Consider the following 24,703-nt stretch of genomic DNA (forward strand, 5'->3'; position numbering starts at 1 on the left):
GGAACAGGGTACATCTTCTGCCTTCACGGACCCGAGGTCTAGTGAGGGAGGCAGATTGAATGAGAATCTTTGCAGTGGATGTGACAAGAGCCGTCATGGAGACATGAACTGAGTCTTGGAAAGTCAGGAAACAGTTCCCCAAAGCAGTGACATCTTAGCTGGGTATCAAAGGAGTCAGAGGAATTTCCTGGGGTAGCACGGAAGGCAGAGAGAATGGCAGCAACACAGGCAGAGATGCCAGAAAGAGCCCAGCGTTTCCAGAAAGGTGGAGACGAGAGGGTCCAAATGTTGGAAGGGTCTCAGGGGCAGACTAAGGGGGAGTGAGGTCTGACCTTCATCTTTCAGATCATAGGGAGCCATTGAAGGCTTCAGGACAGAGGAGAGATGTGGTCAGATCTGAGTTTCAGCAAGATCTCTCCAGGGCGGTCAGGTGGATGCATTGGAGGAGGGAGACAGGAGGCGGGGAGGCCAGGGAGGAGGCTGTGATGAAAGTCTAGGTGAAAATGTTTATACGGTTGTCCACAGACTACATACAAAACAGTAACTTCACAGTGGAGAAGCCTGGAGGCTCCCTTAACCAAGAGAGCAGTTAACATCTCCAACAATGAGACAGATCAACACATGCTTCCAGAAAACAATGCCCTAAGGAGGATACAACATTACTCCTGGGCCATTCCTGCCAAAAAAGGCACAACCTGAGTGTAATTGAACAGAAATAGCAGACAAACAAAACTGAAGGATGTTCTAGGAAATCGGCCTGTAATCTTAAGGTCAAGAAATTTAAGGAAAGACTAAAAACTGTTCTAGAATGAAGGAGGCTAAAGAGATATGGTAACTGGTACTTCCCTGGTAGCGCAGTGGTTAAGAATCCACCTGCCAATGCAGCAGACGTGGGTTCGAGCCCTGGTCTGGGAAGATCCCACATGTCGTGGAGCAACTAAGCCCGTGGGCCACAACTACTGAGCCTGCTCTCTAGAGCCCATGAGCCACAACTACTGAGCCCACGCACCAAAACTACTGAGCCTGCGCTCTACAGCCCACAGGCCACAACTACTGAGCCCGCGTGCCACCACTACTGAAGCCCATGGGCTTAGAGCCCGTGCTCTGCAGAAAGAGAAGGCATTGCAATAAGAAGCGCACGCACCACAGCAAAGATTAGCCCCCGCTCGCCGCAACTAGAGAAAAGCCTGCGTGCAGCAACGAACACCCAATGCAGCCAAAAATAAATGAATTAATTTAATTAAATTACTTAAAATAAAAATAAATAAATAAAGAGATACGGTAACTAAACCTGACACATGGACCTGGATTGGATTCTAGACAAGAATACAAAAAGCTGTCATTACACAAGTGACAAAATTTGAATATGGATTAGATAACAGTATTGGATTAATGTTAAATGTCCTCATTTTGATAACTGAACTGCAGTCATGTAAAAGAATGTCCATGATCATAGGAAATACACACAGAAGCATTTAAGGGAAGAGATTACAATGTCTCCAACTTACTCTCAAATAACTTAAAACACACGCACTATGCAAAAATGTATATACACACACACACAGAGAAAATTATAAATATATTTATATATCCACATAAAGAAGAAATGACAAAACATATGGTGATTTAAACGATAAACAATTAAGTGGATCTGGGTAAAAGATAGACAGAAGTCCCTTAGACTATTCTGACAATTTTTCTGTAAATTTGAAATTATATCAAAATAAAAGATTATCTCCCTCAAAATGTTAAACATAGAATTACCATATGACCCAGCAATCCCATTACTATATACCCAAGAGAAATATATCCACCCCAAAATGTTGATAGCAGCATTATTCGCAATAGCCACAAAGTAAAAACAACTTAAATGTCCATCAACTGATGAATGGAAAATTAAATGTGGTATGTTCATACAACGGAATCTTATTTGGTAATAAAAAAGAATGAAGTTCTGACACATGCTATAATGTGGATAAGCCTTGAACATATTATGCTAAGTGAAATAAACCAGGCATAAAAGCAATGTTGTACGATTCCATTTATAAGAAATGTATAGAATATGAAAACCCATAGAGACAGAAATTAAATTAGTGGTTGTCAGAAGCTGCAGGCATTGCCAGGAAATGAGGAGTGACTGATTTGGGGGGTGATGAAAATGTTTTAGAATCAACCGTGGTGATAGTTGTACACGTTTGTGAATATACTGAAAACCATTGAATTGTACCTGTAAATGGGTGAATTGTATAGTATTTGAATTATATCTCATGAAAACAGCTATTTTAGAAATAAAATGTTACCAAAAAATGAAAACTATAATCAATGAAAAAGCCCAGACAAGGAGTGATAAAGTCTGAGCCAAGGGAGCTGCTGGGGGACAGGGACCCCACACCTCCAGGCATCGTGGTCATTCAGCTCCTGACGCTCACAGGCTACTTGGGGGCCTCTCAGACGCCCACCCCGCTGGCTGTCTCGGTCTCTCTTTGACCAGGAATGCCGTGTCCTTCCTCCCTCCCTTCAGCCTGGGTGAAGGTGAAGCCCCTTCCAATGAAGGCTTGCCCTTGCCCAGCCCACCCAGGCTGGCAGCCCAGCACCGCCTCTGAGCAACCAGCCATGACCCCAGGCCTGTCTGCGGCCACACTCACCTCCGGCTGAAGGCCAGGTCCATGACCCTCCGCTGTTTGTGCCAGCGTTCATAGTCGCATTCGGACACTAAGCCTTGGCCGAACAGCCTGCGGAAGAGACAAACGCTTGATGTGAGCAACGGGGTGAAGGAATGAGAACTGACTGCCTGACGGGGTCGGGTCACCTTTTGGGGTGATGAAGATGTTCTAGAACCAGACAATGGTGATGGTTGCACCACACGGTGAATGTAACAATGCCACTGAATTGTAATTCCAATGCGGTTAAAACGGTGAATTTTATGTGATGTGAATTTTACCGTAATACATACATACATACATGAGGGTGATTGTGTGCCCCGACCTCAGTGACCCCTGCATTCCCACCTGCCATCCGGAGGGGAAAGGACGAGAAGGAAGGTGCTGGTGACAAGAGCGGTGACCACCACAGATGGCCCCTGTTGTGCGCTCGGCAGCCAGGGTATTGGGACTTAATGCTACATCCAAAACTCTGGACCCTGTGAACCCTCCACTTGCAGCCAGAGGCTCTCCTGGCCTCGCCCCAGACACCTCGCATCTTACCTCTCACCAAACACAGTCTGGATCGCGTGGTACATCTTGGAGTCCTTGTTGTACTTGGTTGACATCAGGAACTTCTAAACATCCCCAGAAAAACAACATGAGCTTGTGCACCCATGAGAAGCTGCAGAAGACTCAGCAGTTTTCTTGTCTCTTACGAAACACATCTCCAAATAATCACCCTGAGCTGAGGGTCAGCTACGGTGTGGACGCTCATATGAGTGACCTCACCTACTCCCTCCGGAAGTCCTGTCTTTCAGGGATGAGGAAAGCGGGGCACAGAGCGGTGAAGTGATTTTTTCCGGTGGTCACACAGCTGGGGACTGATGCAGGGTGGCTTCCTCACTCCAATGCCCACACTCAGGAGCCCACACCATGCCACCTTCCAAAGTGGCAACAAGAAAAGGCCTGGGCTGCTCTGAAACCAGAGTGGGGAAGGGGAGAAGCCTGGTGGGAGGGCTTCTAGGACACAGGAGAGACATTCAGCACAGATTCAGTGTTGTTAGTGCCAACCCAGCCGTGGAAGTCAAGGAAGGCTTCCTGGAGGAAGGGTCCACTTCCTCACCAAGAGCAGGAGGGTAGCAACAGTAACATTAGCTAGCAGCTTTTGAGGCAGCACAGCCCAGGGGTTGACAGCTCAGGCTGTGGGTTCCACTGGCTTAAATCTGAATCTGGCTCAAATATTTCACCCTACCACTTGCCAACTCTATGACCCTGGGTGAGTTACTCACCTCCTCTGCCCCTGTTTCCTTATTTTACAAGATGGGATTCGGGAGAGTACCTGCCTGGTAGGGTTGCTGTGAAGAGAAAATTGTTTCTACGTGAAAAGTGCAGAGAAGGGCACCTGGCACACAGCAGGTGCTCCACGAATGCCAAATGCACACCAGCGCCCTAGAGCTCATTTAATGCCCAATCAACCCTAAGACGTGGGTGGTATTTTTATGCTCATCGTACATCTAGGTGAAAAACGGAAGTTTAAAACTGGCCCAGGGTCGCCACATGGTAAATGGTGGACACAGGATTTGAATGCAGGCAATTTGCTGTGGGGGCGAGGGGAGAGAAAGCTGTGATACAGGCAGGAGAACCCCTGTCACATGGTGGTGCATTCAGGCAGAGGAGTAGAGGTGTGGAGGCGGGGGAGGGGCAGCAGCAGGAGGGCTGGAGAGGCTGCTGGGCCAGACCCCCGAAGCCTGCCCTGCGGGACACTTGGCTTTACCCTGTGGGCACTGGGACGCAGTAAGGTGACATCTCTGCTATCCATTAAACCCAGGGGCTGCTGGTGACTGTGGACTCAGCTCCTGGGAATCTAAGCCAAATTTTCAGCTCAAAGGAAACCCCAGAAATGTTGACTTCAGCTCACAAGCCACATCCCAGGGACCCCACCCCTACCCCCAAACTGTCATTTGTAAACCAAGTTCTGTCACTATCCTACGCCTAATGGTTTCCTCTTCTGCAAAAAGACCTTGGCAGTAAAGGCCCACCTCCCAGGCCCTACTCAAATACCTCTGAGTGGTCCAAGGTCTGTGCCAGCCCTTCCCAACCTGAACTGAGGAGCACCCCCTGAGGCAGAACAGCCTCGGCACAGTCTCTGACCAGGGTCCCCACAGCCTGCTGTCCCTGGAACCACAGATCCTTTGTTTGGCCCAGTGAGCTGGGCTCTGGGACATGAGGCATGTACAGGGAACACCCAGCACCTTGCTGCCTTCTCCTGTTGCCCATTCTGACAGTGCACTTCTGCCCATGGAGGAGTAACTGCTAGGCACTTTCCCTCCGGCCATAAACAGCCAGAAAATTAAGCAAAAATTATGCAATGTCTGCTTTTAGACACTGGACAGTGGGCAGTGAACCATGACAGAAGGAAAAGGGAAAAAAAAAAAAAAAAAAGACAAGAGCCCTACAATATAGGAGCCCTACAGCTTTCTGCCCAGAGGCAATTTTAGGACAAAGGCACTTAAAGAATAAACTCAAATACAGCCCAGCAGGCTTTCCAAATTGATAAGACAGAGGTCAGAGTCCAGGCAGGCCAGAAAAACCTAGAATTTGTAGGGTAGAGGACTCAAGAGGAGGGAGCTATGCAGAGAAGGAGGTCCTGTGCAGAAATCTGCACAGGGATCCCCTGTATGTTTGTATAACTACCAATCTGGGCATGTGTAGAGTGAAACTCCACAAGACCAGGTAAAAAACTTCTGGGGAAAGGAGAGTTACCGGGTAACTATAGGCTAAACAATTCTCAGAGCTCAAACAAGCTAAGAATTGTTCAAGTCCCCATTGGCCACAGTTAAACCTCAGACACAAGGCCTTTATTAGAGTCCTCAGAAGGGTCACTCCTTAGTTGTGGGGCTAAACTAGCCCTAGAGTAAAAGTCTACACTTGATCAACCCTCAAAAGCCTTAAAGCAACCTGGAGAGGATCAAAGTGATCTGCCAGAATGAAGTCCAGCACTCTTTAAAGGAGTAAAACAGAACTGAGCACTCAGCAATGTACAAGTCACAATGTCCATTGTGCAGCATAAAATCACTAGACATGCCAAAGAGCAGGAAAATCTGACCTATAAGCAAAAAGCCTAGAAATAATGGAGACGACTGAATTCACAGACAAGAACTGTAACACGTTTATCACAATTGTACAAATATGCTCAAGGAACCCACATATCCAAGAAGTTCAAAGAAGCCTACATAGAATTAACACAAAGAAAGGCACACCAAGGTGGGTCACAATCACACTTCTGAGCCCAGTGATAAAGAGGAAGTCTTAAAAGTAAACAGAGATGAAGTGATACAATATTATTTGAAGACAGATTGATATAAGTTAAAGATTATCCTATGAATCCTAGGACAACCACAAAGAGAAAGAGGCTAATAAGACACTAGTGGATATAAAATGGAATACTAAAACATACTCAATCTAAAAGGCAGGAAAGGAGGAAAAGGGAACAAAAACCAGGTGGATCAAATAGAAAACAAACAACAGCATGGGATATTTAAACTTAACCACATCAATAATTACATTAAATGTAAATGACCTAAGCACTCCAATTAAAAGGCAGAGATTTTCAGATTGACTGAAACAGCAAAACTCCACTATATGCTATCTATAAGAAACCCACTTGAAATATAAAATTCCAGATAGGTTAAAAGTAAAAGGATAGGGCTTCCCTAGTGGCACAGTGGTTAAGGGTGCACCTGCCAATTCAGGGGATGGGGGTTCGAGCCCTGGTCCGGGAGGATCCCACATACCACGGAGCAACTAAGCAACTAAGTAGTTGTGTGCCACAACTACTGAGCCTGCGGTCTAGAGCCCACGAGCCAGAACTGCTGAGCCTGCATGCCACAACTACTGAAGCCCGCATGCCTAGAGCCTGTGCTCTGCAACAAGAGAAGCCACCACAATAAGCACACACACCTCAATGAAGAGTAGCCCCCACTTGCTGCAACTAGAGAAAACCCACGTGCAGCAACAAAGATCCAGCACACCCAAGAATAAATAAGTGAAATAAATTTTTAAAAATAAATAATAATAAAAAGTAAAAGGATAGAGGGAATTCCCTGGCAGTCCAGTGGTTAGGACTCTGCGCTTCCACTGTAGGGGGCATGGGTTCGATCCCTGGTTGGGGAACTAACATCCTGCATGCCCCATGGCATGGCCAAAAAGAAAGGAAAAGGATAGAAAAAGATATGCCATGAAATACTAAACATAAGACAGCTGGAGTGGCTATATTAATACCAAACAAAATATACTTCAGGAAGTGGAATACTACCAAGGAAAAAGGGGAAATTTCTAAAGATAAAGGGATCAACTCATCACAAAGATATAACTTTGCTTAATGTGTACACACCTGGTAACTCAACTACAAAATACATGAATCAAAATTGATAGAACTGAGAGTATAAATAGACAATTCCATGATGGGGTTAGAGAGTTTAACACTCCTCTCTCAGTAGAGAATAATTTACTTTCTGCATGCTAGAACGTGTAGAAAGTAAATTAGTAATGATTTAGAAGATTCAAACAACACTATCAACCAACTTCACCTAACTGACATTTCTAAAACACTCCAACAATTACAGAACATATGTTTTTTTTTTTAAGTGCTCACAAACGTTCACAAATATAGACCATATACTAGGCCATACAACAAGCTTCAATTAATTTTAAAGGATTGAAATCATGAAGAACACTTTCTCTGACCTTACAGAATTAAATTAGAAATCAATAAAAGAAAAATATCTGGAACATCTTATAATACTTAGAAATTGAATAACACACGTTTAAATAATCCATGGTTCAAAGAAGTAATCACAAGGGAATTAAGAAATTATTTGAAACTGAATGAAAATAAAAGCACAACATATTGAAATGTGTGGTATATTTGTGCTAAAGTAGGGCTTACAGGGAAACGTAAAGCTTTAAATGCCTATATTAGAAAGGAAACCAAATCTAAAATCAATTATCTAAGCTATCACCTTAAAAAATTAGAACAAGAACAAACTGAAAGTGAGTAGAGGAAGGAAATAAAAAGGAGCAGAAATTGGGGCTTCCCTGGTGGCGCAGTGGCTGAGAGTCCGCCTGCCGATGCAGGGGATGCGGGTTCGTGCCCCGGTCTGAGAGGATCCCATGTGCCGCGGAGCGGCTGGGCCCGTGAGCCATGGCCGCTGAGCCTGCGTGTCTGGAGCCTGTGCTCCGCAACGGGAGAGGCCACAACAGTGAGGCCCGCGTACCGCAAAAAAAAAAAAGAGCAGAAATCAATAAAATAGGAAACAAACAATGGAGAAAACCAATAAACCAAAGGTGGGTCTTTGAAAAGATGAATATGATTGAAAAACCTCTTGCCAGCTTGTTCAATAAGATAAAAGAAAACCCAAATTACTGTTCTCAGGAACGAAAGAGGGGACATTTCCAGAGATCCAGTAGACATGATAAAGATAATAAATAAATATTGTGGACAACTTTTTATCAGTAACTTCAACAATTTAGGAGAAATTCCTTGAAAGATACAAAACTCAAGAAAAAATAGAAAATCTTAATAACCATATATCAACTTTAAAAATTGACTGCATAATTTAAAGAAAACAAAAACACCTCCCTCAAAGAAAATGCCAAGCCCAGATGGCTTCACTGGTAAATTCTATCAAACATTAAAGGAAGAAAAAACACTACTCCTATACAAACTCTTTCAGAAAACAGAGGAGAGGGAACATTTCCCAACTCACCTTATGAGGCCTATTAACCTGATCCCAAAGCCAGGGATCAAGAGAAGAAAAAATATAGAAACAAAAATTCTTAACAAAAGATGAGCAAATCGTATCCACGTATCCAGGAACAAATTGTATCATGACCAGGAAGTGCTGATTTAACACTTAAATGCTAAGCAATGTAATTCATCATATTAATATATGTCTTTCAAGTTCTTATCTCATTGAGCATCATGAAGGTCTTGTGTATGGTTTTTGGTAGCATGCTTTAAAAAGTCTTAAGGCATGTGTCTGTATTTGCAATGAAACATTTTTAAAATAAAATGACTTTTAACATCCTGTTAGAGACACCATGGTCATTCAACTTGTCTTGTGATCTAGACCCCAAGTTGTATTTTATCCCCCTTAGTGTCACCACAGCCACTGCCTAAGGAGAGCATCATCCCCGCACATCAGCTCAGTACCCACCGTGAGAATCACAGCACAATCGTTTATTGAGCACTTGCTGTGTGCCGTGCGTGGGCTAGATGGTTCACACACATTATTTCAGTTCCATTCTTTTTTAAATTTTATTTTATTGGGGTATAGTTTTTTACAATGTTGTATTAGTTTCTACTGTACAGCGAAGTGGAGTTCCCTGTGCTACGCAGCAGGTTCTCGTTAGTTATCTATTTTATACATATTAGTGTATATATATGTCAATCCCAATCTCCCAATTCATCAGTTCCATTCTTATAAGCACCTGTAAGAGAGGCATCATCCCTATTTTACAGACGAGGAAATTATGCCTCAGAGTGAAACAGTAATTTGTCCAAGGTTCCATAGCCAGTTGGTGGCAGAGCCCAGATTTAAGCCCAGTTCTGCCAACTGGCCATTCTTAGTACTTACACGGCAGACACCAGCCTGCACATATTATAGGCCAACTAATGCTGCCTGTCTCTGTTTCCTCACCTCTAAAATGGGGACTAATAAGAGTCCCTACCCCTCTGCGGATTAAATGGGTTAATAATTGTGAAGCACATAGAAAAGTGCATGTTGAAGCATCTTTTGACCCTTTATTTGTTAAATAAATGGATCAATATTTAGTTCCCATCATAGTCTTCAAAGAAAGGGGTTATAATCCCACCTCGCAGATGAAGGAACTTCTAAGAGAGGTGAACTAACCAGACACGTGCGCACCAGCTGGGTAAAACTCCCAACCCAGAAGAGTGTAACAATAACTCACTGTCCACATCAAACAGCCCTGCTTTTAGGAGGCCCCCAACCCCACTGCCAAAAAGTGGGTGGTTAGAGGGGAAGATGCTGTTCCCTTCAGGATCCTTGGGAAACCAGCCCAAATGCACGTGACTCTGGAACGATTCTCCCACAGTCCCTGGGGTAGACTTTCATGCACCCATCCCAGGGAGGAGGAGGGCTCCCCTCGGAAACCACTCTGTCTCCTACCTTGACCGACTCGGGGCTCGTGACGATGACTGAGGTTTTGTGGAAGACATTGACCCGCACGACAGGTCCGTACTTCTTAGCCCTGGGAACCAAAGTGATGCAAAGGAGGCTGTCAGCTACCAGAGATGTGAATGTCATCAGATCAGCCCAGGTTCAGCTGGAGAAACAGGGCATCCCATCCCTGGGGGTGGGGCTGGGGGGCAGGTCTCAGCAGGGGTCTGGGGCCAAGGTTCTGCCTTGCTGCTGACTCACTGCTGAGTCGCATCCCCCACTGCCCTCAGTCTCCAAATCCATGAAATAGGGTCGCTACCCTCCTCCTTTGCCCCAAAAGGTTGTGCTGGGAATCAAGCCATATCACGTCTCTGAAAAGTGTAAAGCACCACCCCAAACAATGACTGTTACCTAGTCACACCCCCACCCAATTTACAGATGAAGAAACTGAGGCTCAGAGAGCTTCTGATGCCTGGTCTAAGGCCACGCAGTTGGCAAAAGGCAGAGCTTGCCTTCTGAACCACCCTTGTGTGCCTCAGAGTAGGAACTGCTGGGGGTGGGAGTGACCTGGGCTGGGGAGGTGGGTGTGTGCCGGACTGGGGGTTAGGGCATTGGGGGAAGCTGGCTCATGAGGGGCAGAGACTGGAGTAGGGGCAACAAATGACAAGTTAGGACCCACCAATCCAAAAACATATCTTGGAGCACGCGGCCACAAACCTCATCCTTTTTCCAAAAGTAGGGGAGGTGTCCTAGAAGGAAACTAGAAGAAATGGGAAACATTAAGATGACCGGAAGTCACCATCAAAGAATGCTCCCATCCCCACAGGACCTTGTGAAGTAGGCATTATCAGGCCCACTTCACAGATGGGAGGACTGAGGCACGGAGAGGTACAGTCCTGGCTCAGGGTCACCAGGCAGGATGCAAATCCCAGTCTGACTGGCTCCGGAAGTTTTCTTAGAAAGATGGAGAGGGATAAAACCATCTCATCTCCCTGGTGCAGAGATTGGGGGCTGGCATGAGGAATAACCTGAGACATTCAGGGAACACTTACTAAATGCTGGACACCATGATGAGCTTGACCCCAGCTGAACTCCCCACACCTCCTGAAGTAGGTCTATTATTAACGTAGTTAATAGGTAGGGCAACCGAGGCTGGGAAGAGGAAGTCACCTGGCCCCAGGTGCATGGCTGGTACCAGGGTCCCCCACAGTCCTTCTCACCAGGACATAGTTTGGTCATGCTAACTTGGCAGTGCGATTACCAGATTGTAAACAGGCCTGTGTGGTGTCACCTTAGGCACATTCCAAGGTACTGGTGACTTCCTGTCTCCTGTTTATTCCCATCAAGTTGACTTACTACAGCTTCCAGAATGGGCGACAACAAAACTGCAGTTGGGGTTTTCTGGGTCATGGCACTCACATTCTCCTGGGAGGAGACAGAGTGAATAAATAAGTAAGTAAATAGGGAGTCAGACAGTGATGGGAGAAAAATCAGACTTGGGGGAGGTAAGGAGAGCTGGGGATGGGTGTAGGAGGATTATTGTAAATAGGCAGGTCAGGGAACATCCCTTTAAGAAGGTGACATGTGAGCTGCAAGAAGTGAGGAACTTGGCCACGTAGGTATCTGGGGGACGAACATTCCAGGCAAAGAGAATCGCAGGTGCAAAGGTCCTGAGGTAGGAGAGTGCTTGGTAAGTTCAAGGAACAGCAGGGAGGCGGTGTGGCTGGAGCAGGGTGCTTGAGGGGAACCTGGTACATGATGAGGTCACCACGATGGGGGGAAGATTGTGTACGGCCTTGGGGGCTGTTATCCAAACTTTTTCTTTGAGCTTGGTGAAGTGGGGCTACTGGAGGGTTTGGAGCAGAACAGAGATGGGATCTGAATTGGGTTTTAAATGAATTGTCCTTGCTGCTGCAGAGCTGAGAGTAAACAGGGCAGGTGTGGGGGGCAGGGGTAGAAGCAGGGGCACCAGTGAGGGGGCTGTGAGTGGAGATGAGAAGTCAGACTCTGAATGTACGTGAAGGTGGGCCAAGCCAAGGGGACCTGCTGATGGACTGGATGTGGGGGTGAGACAGGGGTCAGGGATGACCCTGGGGCTTTTGGCCTGGGCCACTGGGAGGTTGGATGGAGCTACCACTCACTAAGGTGAGGAGGACTGAGAGGGGGCCTGGTGGGGGCAGCAGACACTGTTGCCCCCGCCCCCCACCCTTGTCCTTGCAGGGGGAGAGGCTTCCAAAGGCCAGAACCCAAGTCTCTGCCCTGTGCTCTCTCGGCTCTGTCCGCAGGCGGAGTAGCCTGGAAATTCCAGCTCAACACCCCCCAGAGCAGCCCTCCATCAACGATCCCCCCTCCCTCCACCTCGTGCTGGGGTGGGGGGAGCCTGTGTTCCACCGGGTCCCAGAGTTCGCCGGGGGGTTGCATCTCAGTTGCCCCCAGAGGTAATTTGCTTTATTGCCCTTCTGACCTTCTCTCTCCATCCAGTCCCTAACCCCACCAGGATCACGCCTCCCAAACGACTTACACTTCAATTCTTGTCTCAGGATCGGCTTCTGGGAACCAACCTGAGACAAGTGGATGGAACTGAGAGCCAGTCTTGGAGCGGTTAGGTGTGCGCTTCCCATCTAACACGGAAGGGAAGCAGGCAGGTAGGCACCTGAGGCTGCAGTTCAGGGAAGAGTTCCCAGCTAGAGATGTCAATGCGAGACTCCTCAGCAGAGAAGTGGTGTTGACAGACTGGGTTAGACCACAAGGGGTGGGTGTAGACAGGGAAGAGGCCCCAAGAGTGAGGCACTGTTGGGGGGACAGACAGTAAAGGGACAACCAGCCAGGAAGACTGAGCAGGAGACGCAGGGGAGAGAGAGGGGGAAACCTGAGAAGAAAGGCTTCAAGGAGGAGGTAGGGGTGCGCCCTGCCCCGAGCAGCAGAGTGGCAGGGCAAGATGGGGACCAAGTGCTGACCATGCGTCTAGCTCCATGGAGGTCACTGGGCCTTGATCAAACCCTGTTGGGTGGAGAGGTGGGGGCCAGAGCCTGACGGGCGGTGGCTTCAAGAGAGAAGGGGAGGGAGGAACAGGGGCCAGAGACAGGCAGGCTTCGGACGGGGGTGTTGCTGTGGGCGTGCAAAGCTGGGATAGGGGGGCGGCAGCTGGAGCGAATGAGGGGGAAGAGGTTTGTGTTACAGCCTATTACATAAAAATAGGAATGATGCAGAAGAGAAGGAAAAGTGATGACGGAGGAGAGGGGGCATTGCTGGAGCCTTGGAGCAGTGGGGGGGGGGGTGGGGGGGGCGGGCATCCTTGGCCAGGAGCACCGAGGTCCCGGGGGGAAGGCACGTGGGCTCAGGGCAGGCCAGGGGGCTGATGTGGCGGCAGAGCCCTGGAAGGAAGTTGTCTCAGGCTGTTCATTTGCTCAGGGAAGTAGGAGGCGAGAATAAAGGCTGAGCGTGCGCTGGCTGGCACGGGAGGTGAGGGACTGAGGGGAGAGCGGGCGGGCGGGGCCTGCGCTAGGAAGCTCGGCGGGGCGCCGGGCAGCCACGCCCACTCGAGGGGAGTGGCTTTGAACTTACACCGCCCCGCCTGCAGCAAGATGGACCGTGGATATCACACATGACTGGCTGTATTTCCAGAATAATCTAGTACCCATGGTCACTCCCCAAAGCTGCAGGTTTGGAGAGAATATTCTCAGTTTTGAGTCACCTGAGTGAGAACAGAGTCTGGACCCTCCTCACCTTCACACGCCTGAGAGTCTCCGCCCTAAGCACCGGAGTCCAGAGCCACCTGGGGAGGCACGTGAGTGACACCTCAAGAAGGTCAAGGGCATGGCGTGGCGTGGGGTCCTCACTGCCAGGCAAGAAAGGAGCCTACGACCCGTTCCTTCCTGTTCCTGCAGGGGGCGCTGGGGGTGGGGGGCGAAGGCAGGGCCCGGAGACCAGGGGTTAGAAACCAGCAGATGAGAGATGATGGAAGGAGGGGATGGGAGACTCCTGGGATGGGGAGGGGCGGACCGAAGCCCACCTGGTGTGCCCCTGGTGGTAGACGGGATATGGCAGAGCAACCCAGGGAGACAGGAGAGGGCAAAAATCCCCCTCCCCTGCCCGGTCCCCGGCACGCATGGTTTCCTATAACCCTGCGACAGGCACAGTGGGAATCCGAGGTTTCCTGTGGGCAGAGAAAGTTTGGGACAGTACTGGAGCAGAAGTCATCCGGAGAGCCCACTGTGAGGCCACACAGAGGGGTGGCGGGAGCCCACGAGATGGCTGAGGGGTGGGCCACCCACTAGGAGTGAGGGTGAGGGTGCGGGGCCAGGAAAGTGCCTCGCGCCAGAGGGATGCGGTGGTCGAGTGCTCAGCTGGGCACCCCAAGTCCCCTGGATGCGCCGCCCAGCAGAGCCAGCCGTGGGTCTCCACCATCACCGAGAAAGACCCAGCAACGGTCGAACAGCCCGCAGGCCTGGCGACTCGGCAAGCAGGAGAGGGTGGAGAGAAGCAACACCGCCCAGGAGTTTTGAAAAACTTATTACAAAAGAAATAAAAACTGGGGGAGAGAGATTTTGCATTGTCAAGTTTACATTCATCCCACACTACCAGGAGAGTGGGGGGGGATGAGGAAGCTCAGAGCAGTGACAGAGAAATACAGAGGCTACAAGTGTTTGTGTGGGATCTGAACATGGGGTCTGAGTTTTCAGCTGTTACATGGATCGTTGCAGTAGGATGTTGTCTGTAATCAGCACACAGAAGCAGGGCACTCAGGGAGGGCATCTTGCTGGTGACTCTTGCAGAAAAGAGGATGAGGAGTGGGGCTGCGAGAGCACAGCAGCTGCCTCTTGCAGGGCAGAGGGTTCCTTGCCTGCAAGCTGGCAAAGCCCTAAAGCACACTACTGGAGAAATCAGTGCGCATAGATTTCTCGTCAACCGTGGCGTTGCCAATCATGGTTTGGGGATCCAGGCTCTGAATGCCAAAGCATCTGATTTATGCTAAAAAGAGGTTCCAGAACCTTCATTTAGTGCAGTTTTGTATTTGACCACCAACCAGTTTTTAACCCACAATCTTTTCGTATAGGCATTGTTCAGTTGACCTCCTTAGAATAAAGAGCCCAACCCAAATTATAGTCAGCCTCCTCCACCACCCACACACCTGTAGGTCACATGTAGGTTTTGTGGTGTAAGACTTGAGGGAGAATTCAGGCATAAAAAGGAAAGATATATGGACACATGCTACTACATGGATGACCCTTGGAAACATTCTGCTAAGTGAAAGAAGCCAGACACAAAAGGTCAAATATTGTATGAGTCCATTTATATGAAATGTCCAAAACAGGCAAATCTATACACACAGAAGGCAGATTAGGTGGTTGTCAGGGGCTACGGGAGTTCCGGGGGCAATGAGGAGTGACAGCTAATGGTTATGGGGTTTCTTTCTGCAGTGATGAAAATGTGCTGGAACTAGCAGTGATGGTTGCATAACTCCGTCACTATGCTAAAAAGCACTGTACTGTACATTTTAAAGGGGTAAATGTTATGGCATACATAACTTTATTTTTTTAGTGCAGTTTTAAAAATTGATGTGGAGAGAGTAGCCGAGAGGAGCTTGATTTAAGTTCTCTCTTCTTAAGACACAGAGGTTGGCTCAGGTCTGCAGTGTTTGAAGCACTTGGGTTTATGAGAAGGTCAAGTCATGAGGAGGCCTGTCAGAATGAGCACAAAACTCATTCAGTTCCAAGCTCTTGACGGCTGATTTGAAAACCTGAAAGGGTGAGAGTGTATCTAACAGAATTGGCAGGAGCCTTCCACCATCCACCTTGGATCAGAGTTTATCCAGGGTCTACTGTGCATGCTGAGCGAGATGTCAGGGGCACAGCAGTGAACAAGACAGACACAGGCCTATGGGAGAGACAGACACTTAACAAGAGGTAGCACAAATAGTTACCCAATTACCATTCTGGTGACTTAGAGTTTATAAAATGAACAAAATATATTTGCGTGTGGGAGCAGGGAGGGCCTCCCTGAGGAGCTGGCATTTAAGACAAGCCTAGAAGGCTGGGGGAAGAACCATCTAGATGGAGGGGAAGACACAGCTGCGAAGTAAGGGAAAAGGGTGGGAGAGGGCACCTGGGAGGAGAGAGAGCTGGCAGGGAGAACAGTTGCCTCCCTGTGTCCCCAGCTAGAGATCTTTCCCAGACCCACCAAGCAGGGATTCAGGCTTCAAATGCCAGGGCATCCGGCTTGTGCTGGAGGTGGGTGCCTTCCAGAATGTTGGTGTCCTGAGGTTTTAAGAAGTGTGTCTAATACCCTTGTTTATTCATTCAGTCAACAAATATTTATTGAGCACCTGCAATGTCCCAGGCTCTGGGGATACACAAGTGAACACACAGTATCCCTGCCCTCCCAGGGCTCACATTCTAAAGGGGGAGACAGACAGTCAACAGGTGAACAGACAGTCAACAGGTGAACAGAAGGTAACTTCAGGGATGATGGCCCCATAAGGAGTTTGGAGCTAGGAGGTGGGCTTTATACAGGGTGGGTGGGGAAAAGGAAGACCCGGGAGGAGGGGTTCAGCTGGGGTGGGTGCATGCAGAAAGAACTGGAGGCAGCAGTGAGCAAGCATGGGGTTAGAACAGTACAGAGTGGGTTCTGAGAGCCCAGCAGGGGCCTTGCTGGCCCCAGAGTAGCCTTAATTTAGAATTAGATTTAGTTCTAAGTGATGGGAAGCCTTTGGAGCACAGAAATGACACGTCTGAATGACACAGAAATGACACTTCAGAAAGGTGAACTTCTGGTGGAGTAGGGGGGAGGTAAGGTGAGTGGGGTGAGGGCTGAGGATGGAATGGAAGTACCAAGGAGAAGACAAAAAGGAGATACCAGGACAGAAATTTTAAAAAAAGAGGGGGGATGTGACCAAAGTACAGTGTATGACAACCCAGGTTGAGTGACCCCATCCAAGTCCCAAAGTTAAGAGCACCCACTTTAGAACCAGGCTGACCTGGGTTTAAATCTAGGCTTACCAACTGTGTGACCTTGGGCAGGTGACTTTGCCTCTGCGCGCCTCAGTCTCCTCGTCTGAACGATGGGGTAACAATAGCGCCTACCTAACAGGGTTGTCGCTGCCATCACGTTTTCGGGGCCCAGCAGAGCGCGGTGGGCGCCGAGCAGCTGCTGCGGCTGTGAGTAATTTGTTACTAAGAATAGTTAGCGCCCCTCTCCCTGCCGCCGTTTCCAAGCGGCCGCGCGCAATGGCAAGGCTGGACCCGATGCCGGCTTGGACGCGGTCCCCCGGCCCCCCATGCGAGAGCCCCATCCAGGTCCCCGCCCCCACCCCCCGCTCACCTGGGCCGCGGCGGCCCGGGGATGTGCTCGTAGCGGCTGCGAGCGCGGTGCACGAAGGTGCAGCAGAGGCCGAAGACGACCAGGACGGCGCTGCCGAGCAGCATCAGCAGCCCGGGGCTCATGGCTCCGGGGCAGGCCAGGCCGGGGTCGGGGCCGGGCACGCAGGGGGCGGGAGGCCGCGAGCCGACTCAGCTGTCAGCGCCGCGCGCCGCCTCGGCCCCAGGCCTGGCGCGACCCAGTACCGCCCCCGCCCGTTCGGCTCCGCCCCCGCCGGCTGCGACCCCTCCCAGGAGCTCGGTCCCCGCCAACCACGTCTCCGCCTCCGGCTCCAGCTCTCCGGGCCGGCCCCGGCTTCGCACCGCCCATCCTGAAGCTCCGTCCTAACATCAACACTGTCTCCTCCCGGCTCCCAGGCCCCGCCCAGAGCATGTGATCTCCACCAATAACAACTCCACTTCTGGCTCAGCCCCCCCCAGCTCCGCCTTCTCTCCGCCTCCCAAGCCTCCGCCCACATCCCTCAAGCTCCACCCCAACAGCAGCTCCGCCCAGAACGCGTTGTCCCTGGCAACCCTAATTCCTCGGCGCTTGCTGACCTGGCGGCGGCGCTGAATCCTGCTGGCTTCTCAGCCCGGTTTGGCGCCCCCAAATAACGGCGTTTCTCCGCGCGCGTTCCTAGGCCCCTTCCTTTCTCCCTAAACCTTCCTGGAAACCCCATCCCAGCCTCCAAGTTTCTGTATCACGCCGACTGTTCCCAAACCTCTCCCTGGAACCCCAACCTCCAAAGCTGGTTTCCCCTGCCCGGCCTGTCCACACGGGGCAGGTGAAGAGGACCCCGGGGACACAGGGAGGCTTATGCCTGCGAATGAAGAGCACACGGCTGCCACCCAGACCAAGGGGAAGCCCCACTGGGGCACCGCGATCGCAACGTCCAAGGCGTTGACCGAAGTCCGAAGGGTTGGAGTGGGTGAAAATCTGGTTACGGAAAGTCCCCTTCAAGCGCGAAAGCGAGAAATGTGCCCGGGGTGGCCAAAGGGTATTTTTGAACTACTAACGAAGATTTTTCTCCCTTTTATAACCTGCTTCTTCTTACCAATCCGGGTATGACAGAAGAGGCCAGCTCTGGGCTTTTTACTTCCCAATTCTTAGACTCAGGAGCAACCCAGAAGGAGAGCAGTGGATGGGAAGGGGCAGGTGTGCCCCCTCCCAATCCAGATAAAGATCCTTACAGCCGGGGAGGAGGTGCCCAAAGAGTTTAGATGCTGCTGGGTTTCTGAGAAAAGGACATGCCCCTGGGCCAGAGTCCCAGAATCCTGAGAGGTTTGGGAAAAACAGAGAAGGCCTGTATACCTCCTTCCCAGGTACAGCCAGGGACAGTCCCCACCAGGGGCATGAGTGTTTGGGGCGTGTGGGCTATGGGGTGTCAGAGAGGGCCAAGCTTTAAGAGTGGGGTCCAGCACGGAGGAGACAGGATTTCTGTCCCCCGCACGGCAAGCTGGACATCCATTCCAGCTCGGGGGATGGGGCCCCATCCTAGGGGGAGCACCAGCCTCCCCCTAGGGCTGGGAGATGGTGGCTTGCCACCTTGCCCCCATGTGGTGGTGAAAAGCAGTCACAGGCACGTACTGGCTGGCCCTGAGGGGCAGGAGAGAGGGAGGCGGGGAGACCAGGACAGAACCTCCTAGGTTGTGAAACCTCCAGGGGTTGGGGGCAATTTGAAGGGAGGACACCAAACAATTGTTCCTTGAGGGCAGGACCAGATTTTAAACTGCTCTGGCCACAGTCTGGGGCAGGCATGGGACAGCCTCAGGTACAACTGTCAGTGTGAACCTGTCCACCTAAGCTAGGGAGAGAAGTGGGCATTAATATTCTCTGGTGCATGGGTCAATACCAGTGACCTCTGGCTCTGTCCCATCGCCACCTCATCTGAGCCTCCCGGCTCTCCTGTGAGCATCAGGGAATGCTTAAGACTGTATACTGATGCTCCCAGGGGAAGCCCTTTGCCTGGACATGCAGCACTGCAAGCCCCCAGCAGAGGGAGCTGCCTGGAAGCATGTGGCCAACCACCTGGCCCTTCACTGGGAAGGTCCGGACAAATGCTATCCACTGTGGTAGCTATTGGCCACATGACTTCCATACAGGAAGTGGTTTCCTAGGAGGCAGGGCACGGGCACAGTAACCAGGGAAAGAGAAAGATCAAGCTCCTTGGTTCAAAGCTAACCCCCCTCTGAATAAGGGACCCAGTCACATAGCCAACTTGGAGATCATCTGGAAAAGAGCTGTTGACTGAAGAAAAATGTACAACCTAAAAGTTGGGAGTTATGTTTTATTTGGGGACATTGCTGAGGACTATAGCCTGGGAGACAGCCTCTCAGATAGCTCGGGAACTGTTCCAAAGAGGTCAGGGTGGAGCCAGGATACATATATAGGAGTTTTTGCTGAAAATAAAAAATATGTAGTCAAACATCAAAAGATACTGCTAAGCACAAAAACCAGACATCTCAAGTTAATGAGTTTAGTGCTGAAGATGTAAGAGTCTGGGCTCATTGAAATTATTCCTTAGACATGCATCTTAACTATCAGGGCCAGTATCCAGGTTTTCTCCATCTTGAATTCCCCTCAGGGCGCACCGTAGCGGGTGGCTGCAGTGGCTGATGGCTTGATGGCGGGCAACATTCATCGTTTACCAGGATGGCAGGCAACATTATTTTGTCCGCAGTGTCAGGGGTGCCTAATGGGGTAGTTGTGAGGATTAAATGATTCTGCATACCTGAGGCATCTGGCATATAGTAAGTGATCAATAAAGGTAAGTTTTTTGCAGCAGGACCAGAGGACAGATGCTCCCACAAGAAGATGTGGGTTCTGGGCTTCCCTGGTGGCGCAGTGGTTGAGAGTCCGCCTGCCGATGCAGGGGACACGGGTTCGTGCCCCGGTCCAGGAAGATCCCACATGCCGCGGAGCAGCTGCGCCTGTGAGCCATGGCCGCTGAGCCTGCGCGTCCGGAGCCTGTGCTCCGCAACGGGAGAGGCCACAACAGTGAGAGGCCCGCGTACCGCAAAAAAAAAAAAAAAAAAAAAAAAAGATGTGGGTTCTACATGCTAGCTGAAGGGGCTCATCTTCCTCCCATTTTGAGGATTTGTCCTTGGGTCATTCTAATGCTGGCCCCTCTACCTGGCATGCCCCTCCCACCCTGTCTTGTGCATCTGGCAGCTGCCAATGTGGGCGCCAACAGCCTGCTACTGAGCTTTCTGTCCAGAAACAATACGGAACGTCCTGGGCACGTTTGTAAATGTTACCTCATTTTTCTTCCAATAATCCTGCTGATTACTTCTGTTTTCCGATGAGGCTCAGAGAGGTTAAGTGACCTTGCCAAGGTCACACAGTCAAGGCTGGACCCCTAACATCCCAGGCGTTGTCTCCCAGCCAAGCATTTGCAACGTGTAAACATAGGAATGCCTTGGGGAGCTCAAGGTTGCTCCCTAGCTTGGTTGCCTTCAGCCACTGACTGAAGCTGTCAGGGCTGCCAGGGACAGTGGGCCTTTCCTGTCATCAGAGGAGAAAGGTGGCCACCTAGGGCCCAGCCCAGTTGAGGCTTGCCAGAGGGATGCAGGTGAACAGGGAACCAATGAGGCCCAGCCAGAGACCTGGAGTGTTGTTACCTGAGGCTGACACCATGCATGCAGTCCTGGGTGCTGGGCCACACCTGGGACATCCCTGCAGCGGTGGCTCCAAGGGCTCCAGAACTAAGCTGTGTGACGCTGGGCAGAGGCAGTCCCTCTCTGGGCAGGTTCTGAGAGATCACTCTAGCTGCTGACTGGAGGCCAGATTAGAGGCAGTGAGGGCAGAGGCCGATAGGGAGCACGGAGAGCCTTGGCCCAGGCCAGCCTCCATCCCCAGCGACTTCAGAGGACTCAGAGGCAGGATCAAAGTCCCTAGGGACAGAGTCACTTGTGACTGCTCCCTTGGCTTTCCGAGGCTGGTGGTGGAGTGAAAGGAGCACGGGACAGGGAGTCTGCGCCTAACCCTGCCCCTCCCTGGGCCCGTGTCCCCATCCGCACAATGATGGGGCCCAACGAGGGGGACCCTGAATTCAGTGCTCTTGAGGTAGCACAGCGTGACAGCACACAGCTGGGGCTCCAGAGCCAGGCTACCTGGTTTCTAATATTGGCTGTGTGACATCTGACAAGTAACTAAGGCCCCCTGGGCCTCAGCTTCCACATCTGTAAAATGGGTGGGAGGGCGACCCTAGCACCTACCTCGTAGAGTTAATACAAGGATTAAAGAGTGACTAATCTGTAAAGCCTTTAGAACAGTGCCTGGCATAGTAAGTGCTCAGCCGGTGTCAGCCACCTGCCCTTATTATTACCAGTAAAGCAGCAGTGTGTCTCTGTGAGCCTCATTCTCAGGAGTCAGGCCGCAGCCTCAGCCTTATTTGGAGCCTGAGGGGTGATGGGAGGGGAAGCACCCTTCCTGCAACACTGACGGGCCAAGGCCAGCACTGCCCAGAGGAGTGATGAGGCCTGGGACCTCCCCTACTTGCCCCAACAAACAACAGTGACACTCAGGGCCCAGCAGAGGGCTGGACCACTCCCCCTTGCCACTTGGGGAAAGTGCCACGGGCCCCAGATGGTGGGCCCAGGCTGTGGGTGCTGAGCTGCAGTGGGAGGTGCCCACCTCCCAGGCCCCGCCTTGTGGCATCATGTCCTCCAGGCCTTGAACTGAGGAAGGGGGCTCCACAGGGTGGGGAGGGGCAGGAAAGAGCACAGAGGAGCCCTAGGAAGAGGAGGCAGAGGCTGCTAAAAGCCATACCCCACCTCGAAGCCAGAGGGACCAACAGCCCTGGCCCTTCCGCTGAGCAGGGCCATGATGCTGCCCTGATCTGAGGGCCCCGAGGGCCACCCCGCCTTCCCTGGGCTCTAGTCTTAGCTCGGCCCCATCTGACCAAAGGCCTGGGACACTCAGCCTCCCAGGTTCATTTCCCCATCAGCACAGTGAGGAGTTTGGCCTGGATGGTCCCCACGGGCCTCCCAGCTCCTAACACTTCCGGATGTCCCAGCGACCTGGAAGATGCCCAGTCAACCACCCCTGGGCAGTGGGGGGTCTCCATCAGCTATTTCCCAGCGAGGCTGGCAGCCTACAGCGGGCAGGGGCCCTGGGCCATGCTGAGACTTTCTGCAGGTATAGCCAGGGGGTTCAGTGGTTATACACCTGGCGGGTGCTAGGGCTAGCCAGCTCGTGTTCACATTTGGCTTCCCCCTGCCTGGCTGGGTGATCTCAGCTGAGATATTGAAGCTCTGTGCACCTCGGTTTCCTCATCTGTGAAAGGGGAGGAAGCGGGCTGTTGCGGGGATTGAATGAGTTCAGGTATGCGGCACCGTTCTTACGACGGTGCCCAGCACACAGGCTACGCTCGGTGGCAGGGTTAATTGTGGTTTCCACGCGGGGCTCAGCACGGTTAGAGGAGCCACAAGGGTCTGGGTCCCTCGCCCACCCCACTTAGGGCAGAGGTAGGGGGGAGTTCGAGAGGGTGACCCTAAAGCTTTTTTCTGCAGCCTCGTACTCCACACTCAGCTTCAGCGAGCAGCTGGGAGACCCCGACAGGCTTCTGCCCGCACCATCTCCTCTGCCAGGCACACCATCCCTAGTGCCAGCTCAACTCCCAGGACAACACCCAGGTTGGGTTGGGATGCCCCACCCAGAGCCCTCCCCCACACCCCCGACACGGGCCATATCCGGTCCTCACTGCCCGGTGACCCTCTATCTGCTTCCCCTCCTTGGCCCCCTATCAGAGGCTGAGCCCAGCCATACTTGATGCCCCTTGACCGGCCTGGCATGAGCCAAGGCTGAGGCCCTTAGTGGGCAAAGGAACTTCCACCTGTGATCAGGACAGAGGCTGCAGGCCCAGCCCCCTTCTCCCACCCCCTCCCTCCGCTTCCAGGCAGGTGTGAGTCAGAGAAAAGAGGCAGGAAGGGGTTTGTAAACAGTCGCGCTGTTGGCACAGCACCGGGTGACAGAGCACCAGTGGTCTCACTGTTGGCACAACACTGGGTGACGGAGCACCAGCGGTCTCACTGGGTCCGCAGCCCGGTCGGCCCCCGGGCTTGGGTTGAGGAGGCAGAGGGTTCCCTGGGATCTCACTGAGCAGGGTGGGTGGGGAATGGAGATGACAGAGGTGGCCCTGGCACCGGCTCGGAAGTGGAGAGATCTGAAGCCTCACCAGCGACCGTGGTGCTTGGAGTGGCCGGGTCCAGCGTGATGCTGAGGCCCAGAAGGCTCCTCCCGGAAGTCATCCAGTCATCCCTGCCAGCCCACCCCGGCACTCGCTTCCTCCCGGGCAGCCTGACCCTCGCTGGGACAGCCACAGCCCAGGGGTCACCCTGGACCCATCAGTCTGACGACTTCCCTTGGCCCTACTAGATGCCTTCGTGTTCTCTTCAGCAACTCTGACTGCCAGGCCACCGGTCCACGCCCTTTGGGCCACATTCCTCAAGCCATGCTCCAGCTGGTCTGGGGCCTTCCACTCCCCACCGTGGGCAGGGCAGGCCTGGTCCCCTCCCTCCACCCACCGGCTGTGCCTCTGTTAGTGCAGTGAGGTCATGTCTGCCCTTAAGGGGCAGCTGCCCTCAGGGCTCAGGGTTCTACCAGACTGTGCTCCTGCGGCTGCTTGAGATGCTTGGAGGTGAGCAAAGAACACCTCAGGCTGCACCCACACACCCACAGGGGCCACACGGATCCCAACACATACTGCGGCTGCGGGGTTTCAAAGACACGTGGGCAGGAACACACAAAGAACACGTGTGCACTGCACGCACCACAGGTCAGCATTACAGATGGGCCACCCCTAGGCCACCCCCCACGTTCCCCCCACCCTCAGACTCGGGCGCACGCACCAGGCGCGCACAGGTTGGACGGGCTCTGGACGCACAATGGATAGCCTGGCTGGCCAGACAGACGATGCTCGCCTACAGATCGGGGTTCTCGCGGCTGCACACGACGCCGGCGTCCTCCTGGTGGTCGCAGTTGTGGGAACCCAGGCCGGCGTGCGCGCACTCCAGTAGGTTGCGTTCACTGCCTGTGCAGCGCACGTCGTCCAGCAGGATGGGCAGCGTGTGGCCCTCGCCGAACTCAGCACGCTTGGTGGCCCGCACGGTGTACGCGAAGCCCAGCTGGCGGCACACGACGGCAGCGCCCTTGGTGTCCCAGGCATCATCGCACACGGTGCCCCAACGTCCACCCGCGAACACCTCCACGCGCCCGCGGCCTGGACTCAGGCCCGGGGGCCGCACCAGGCGCACGGCGCCGTTCGAGGGCTCGGGGACCGCGGTGCCCAGCCGTCCCCGCCGCCGCCCGCTGCCCCGACGGCGCCCGGGCCGCGGGGTGGGTCGTGCCGGCCGCAGGGTGGGCGCAAGTGGAGGGGTCGTGGGGCGGCTGCGGCGGGGAGCCTTGGTGGGCCGCGGGGTGCTCTCCATCCTCCGGATGAACTCTGCGCAGAGGAAGAGCCTGTGTTCAGAAGGGCCCCGGCCGCCCCAGGCCAGCCCACGCGACCCCACCCCACCCCGG

General features: G+C 52.3%; 2 protein-coding genes across 6 annotated transcripts in view; both read right to left on the reverse strand.

The window, feature by feature from the left end:
• Positions 1-17,407, reverse strand: part of CYP46A1 (cytochrome P450 family 46 subfamily A member 1) — a 34,220-nt gene extending 16,813 nt beyond the window's left edge. Inside the window, exons 1-5 of one of the 2 annotated variants that reach the window (XM_067725903.1) lie at positions 17,147-17,407; positions 10,506-10,586; positions 9,836-9,917; positions 3,204-3,277; positions 2,646-2,732 (exon numbers count right to left, since the gene is read on the reverse strand). In XM_067725903.1, coding sequence (XP_067582004.1) covers positions 2,646-2,732; positions 3,204-3,277; positions 9,836-9,917; positions 10,506-10,586; positions 17,147-17,268 — 446 coding nt within the window. In that variant the 5' untranslated portion in view covers positions 17,269-17,407. The remainder of the gene's footprint in view (positions 1-2,645; positions 2,733-3,203; positions 3,278-9,835; positions 9,918-10,505; positions 10,587-17,146) is intronic. The other variant, XM_067725912.1, reaches the window with a different exon arrangement.
• A 2,048-nt stretch (positions 17,408-19,455) lies between these two features.
• Positions 19,456-24,703, reverse strand: part of HHIPL1 (HHIP like 1) — a 29,172-nt gene continuing 23,924 nt past the window's right edge. For 3 of the 4 annotated variants that reach the window (XM_067726018.1, XM_067726010.1, XM_067725996.1), the window contains one exon: positions 19,456-24,626. In XM_067726018.1, the coding sequence (XP_067582119.1) occupies positions 24,106-24,626 (521 nt within the window). In that variant the 3' untranslated portion in view covers positions 19,456-24,105. The remainder of the gene's footprint in view (positions 24,627-24,703) is intronic. The other variant, XR_010940817.1, reaches the window with a different exon arrangement.

The sequence above is a fragment of the Pseudorca crassidens genome, chromosome 1 (assembly GCF_039906515.1).
Source record: "Pseudorca crassidens isolate mPseCra1 chromosome 1, mPseCra1.hap1, whole genome shotgun sequence".
NCBI classification, from domain to species: Eukaryota; Metazoa; Chordata; class Mammalia; order Artiodactyla; family Delphinidae; genus Pseudorca; species Pseudorca crassidens.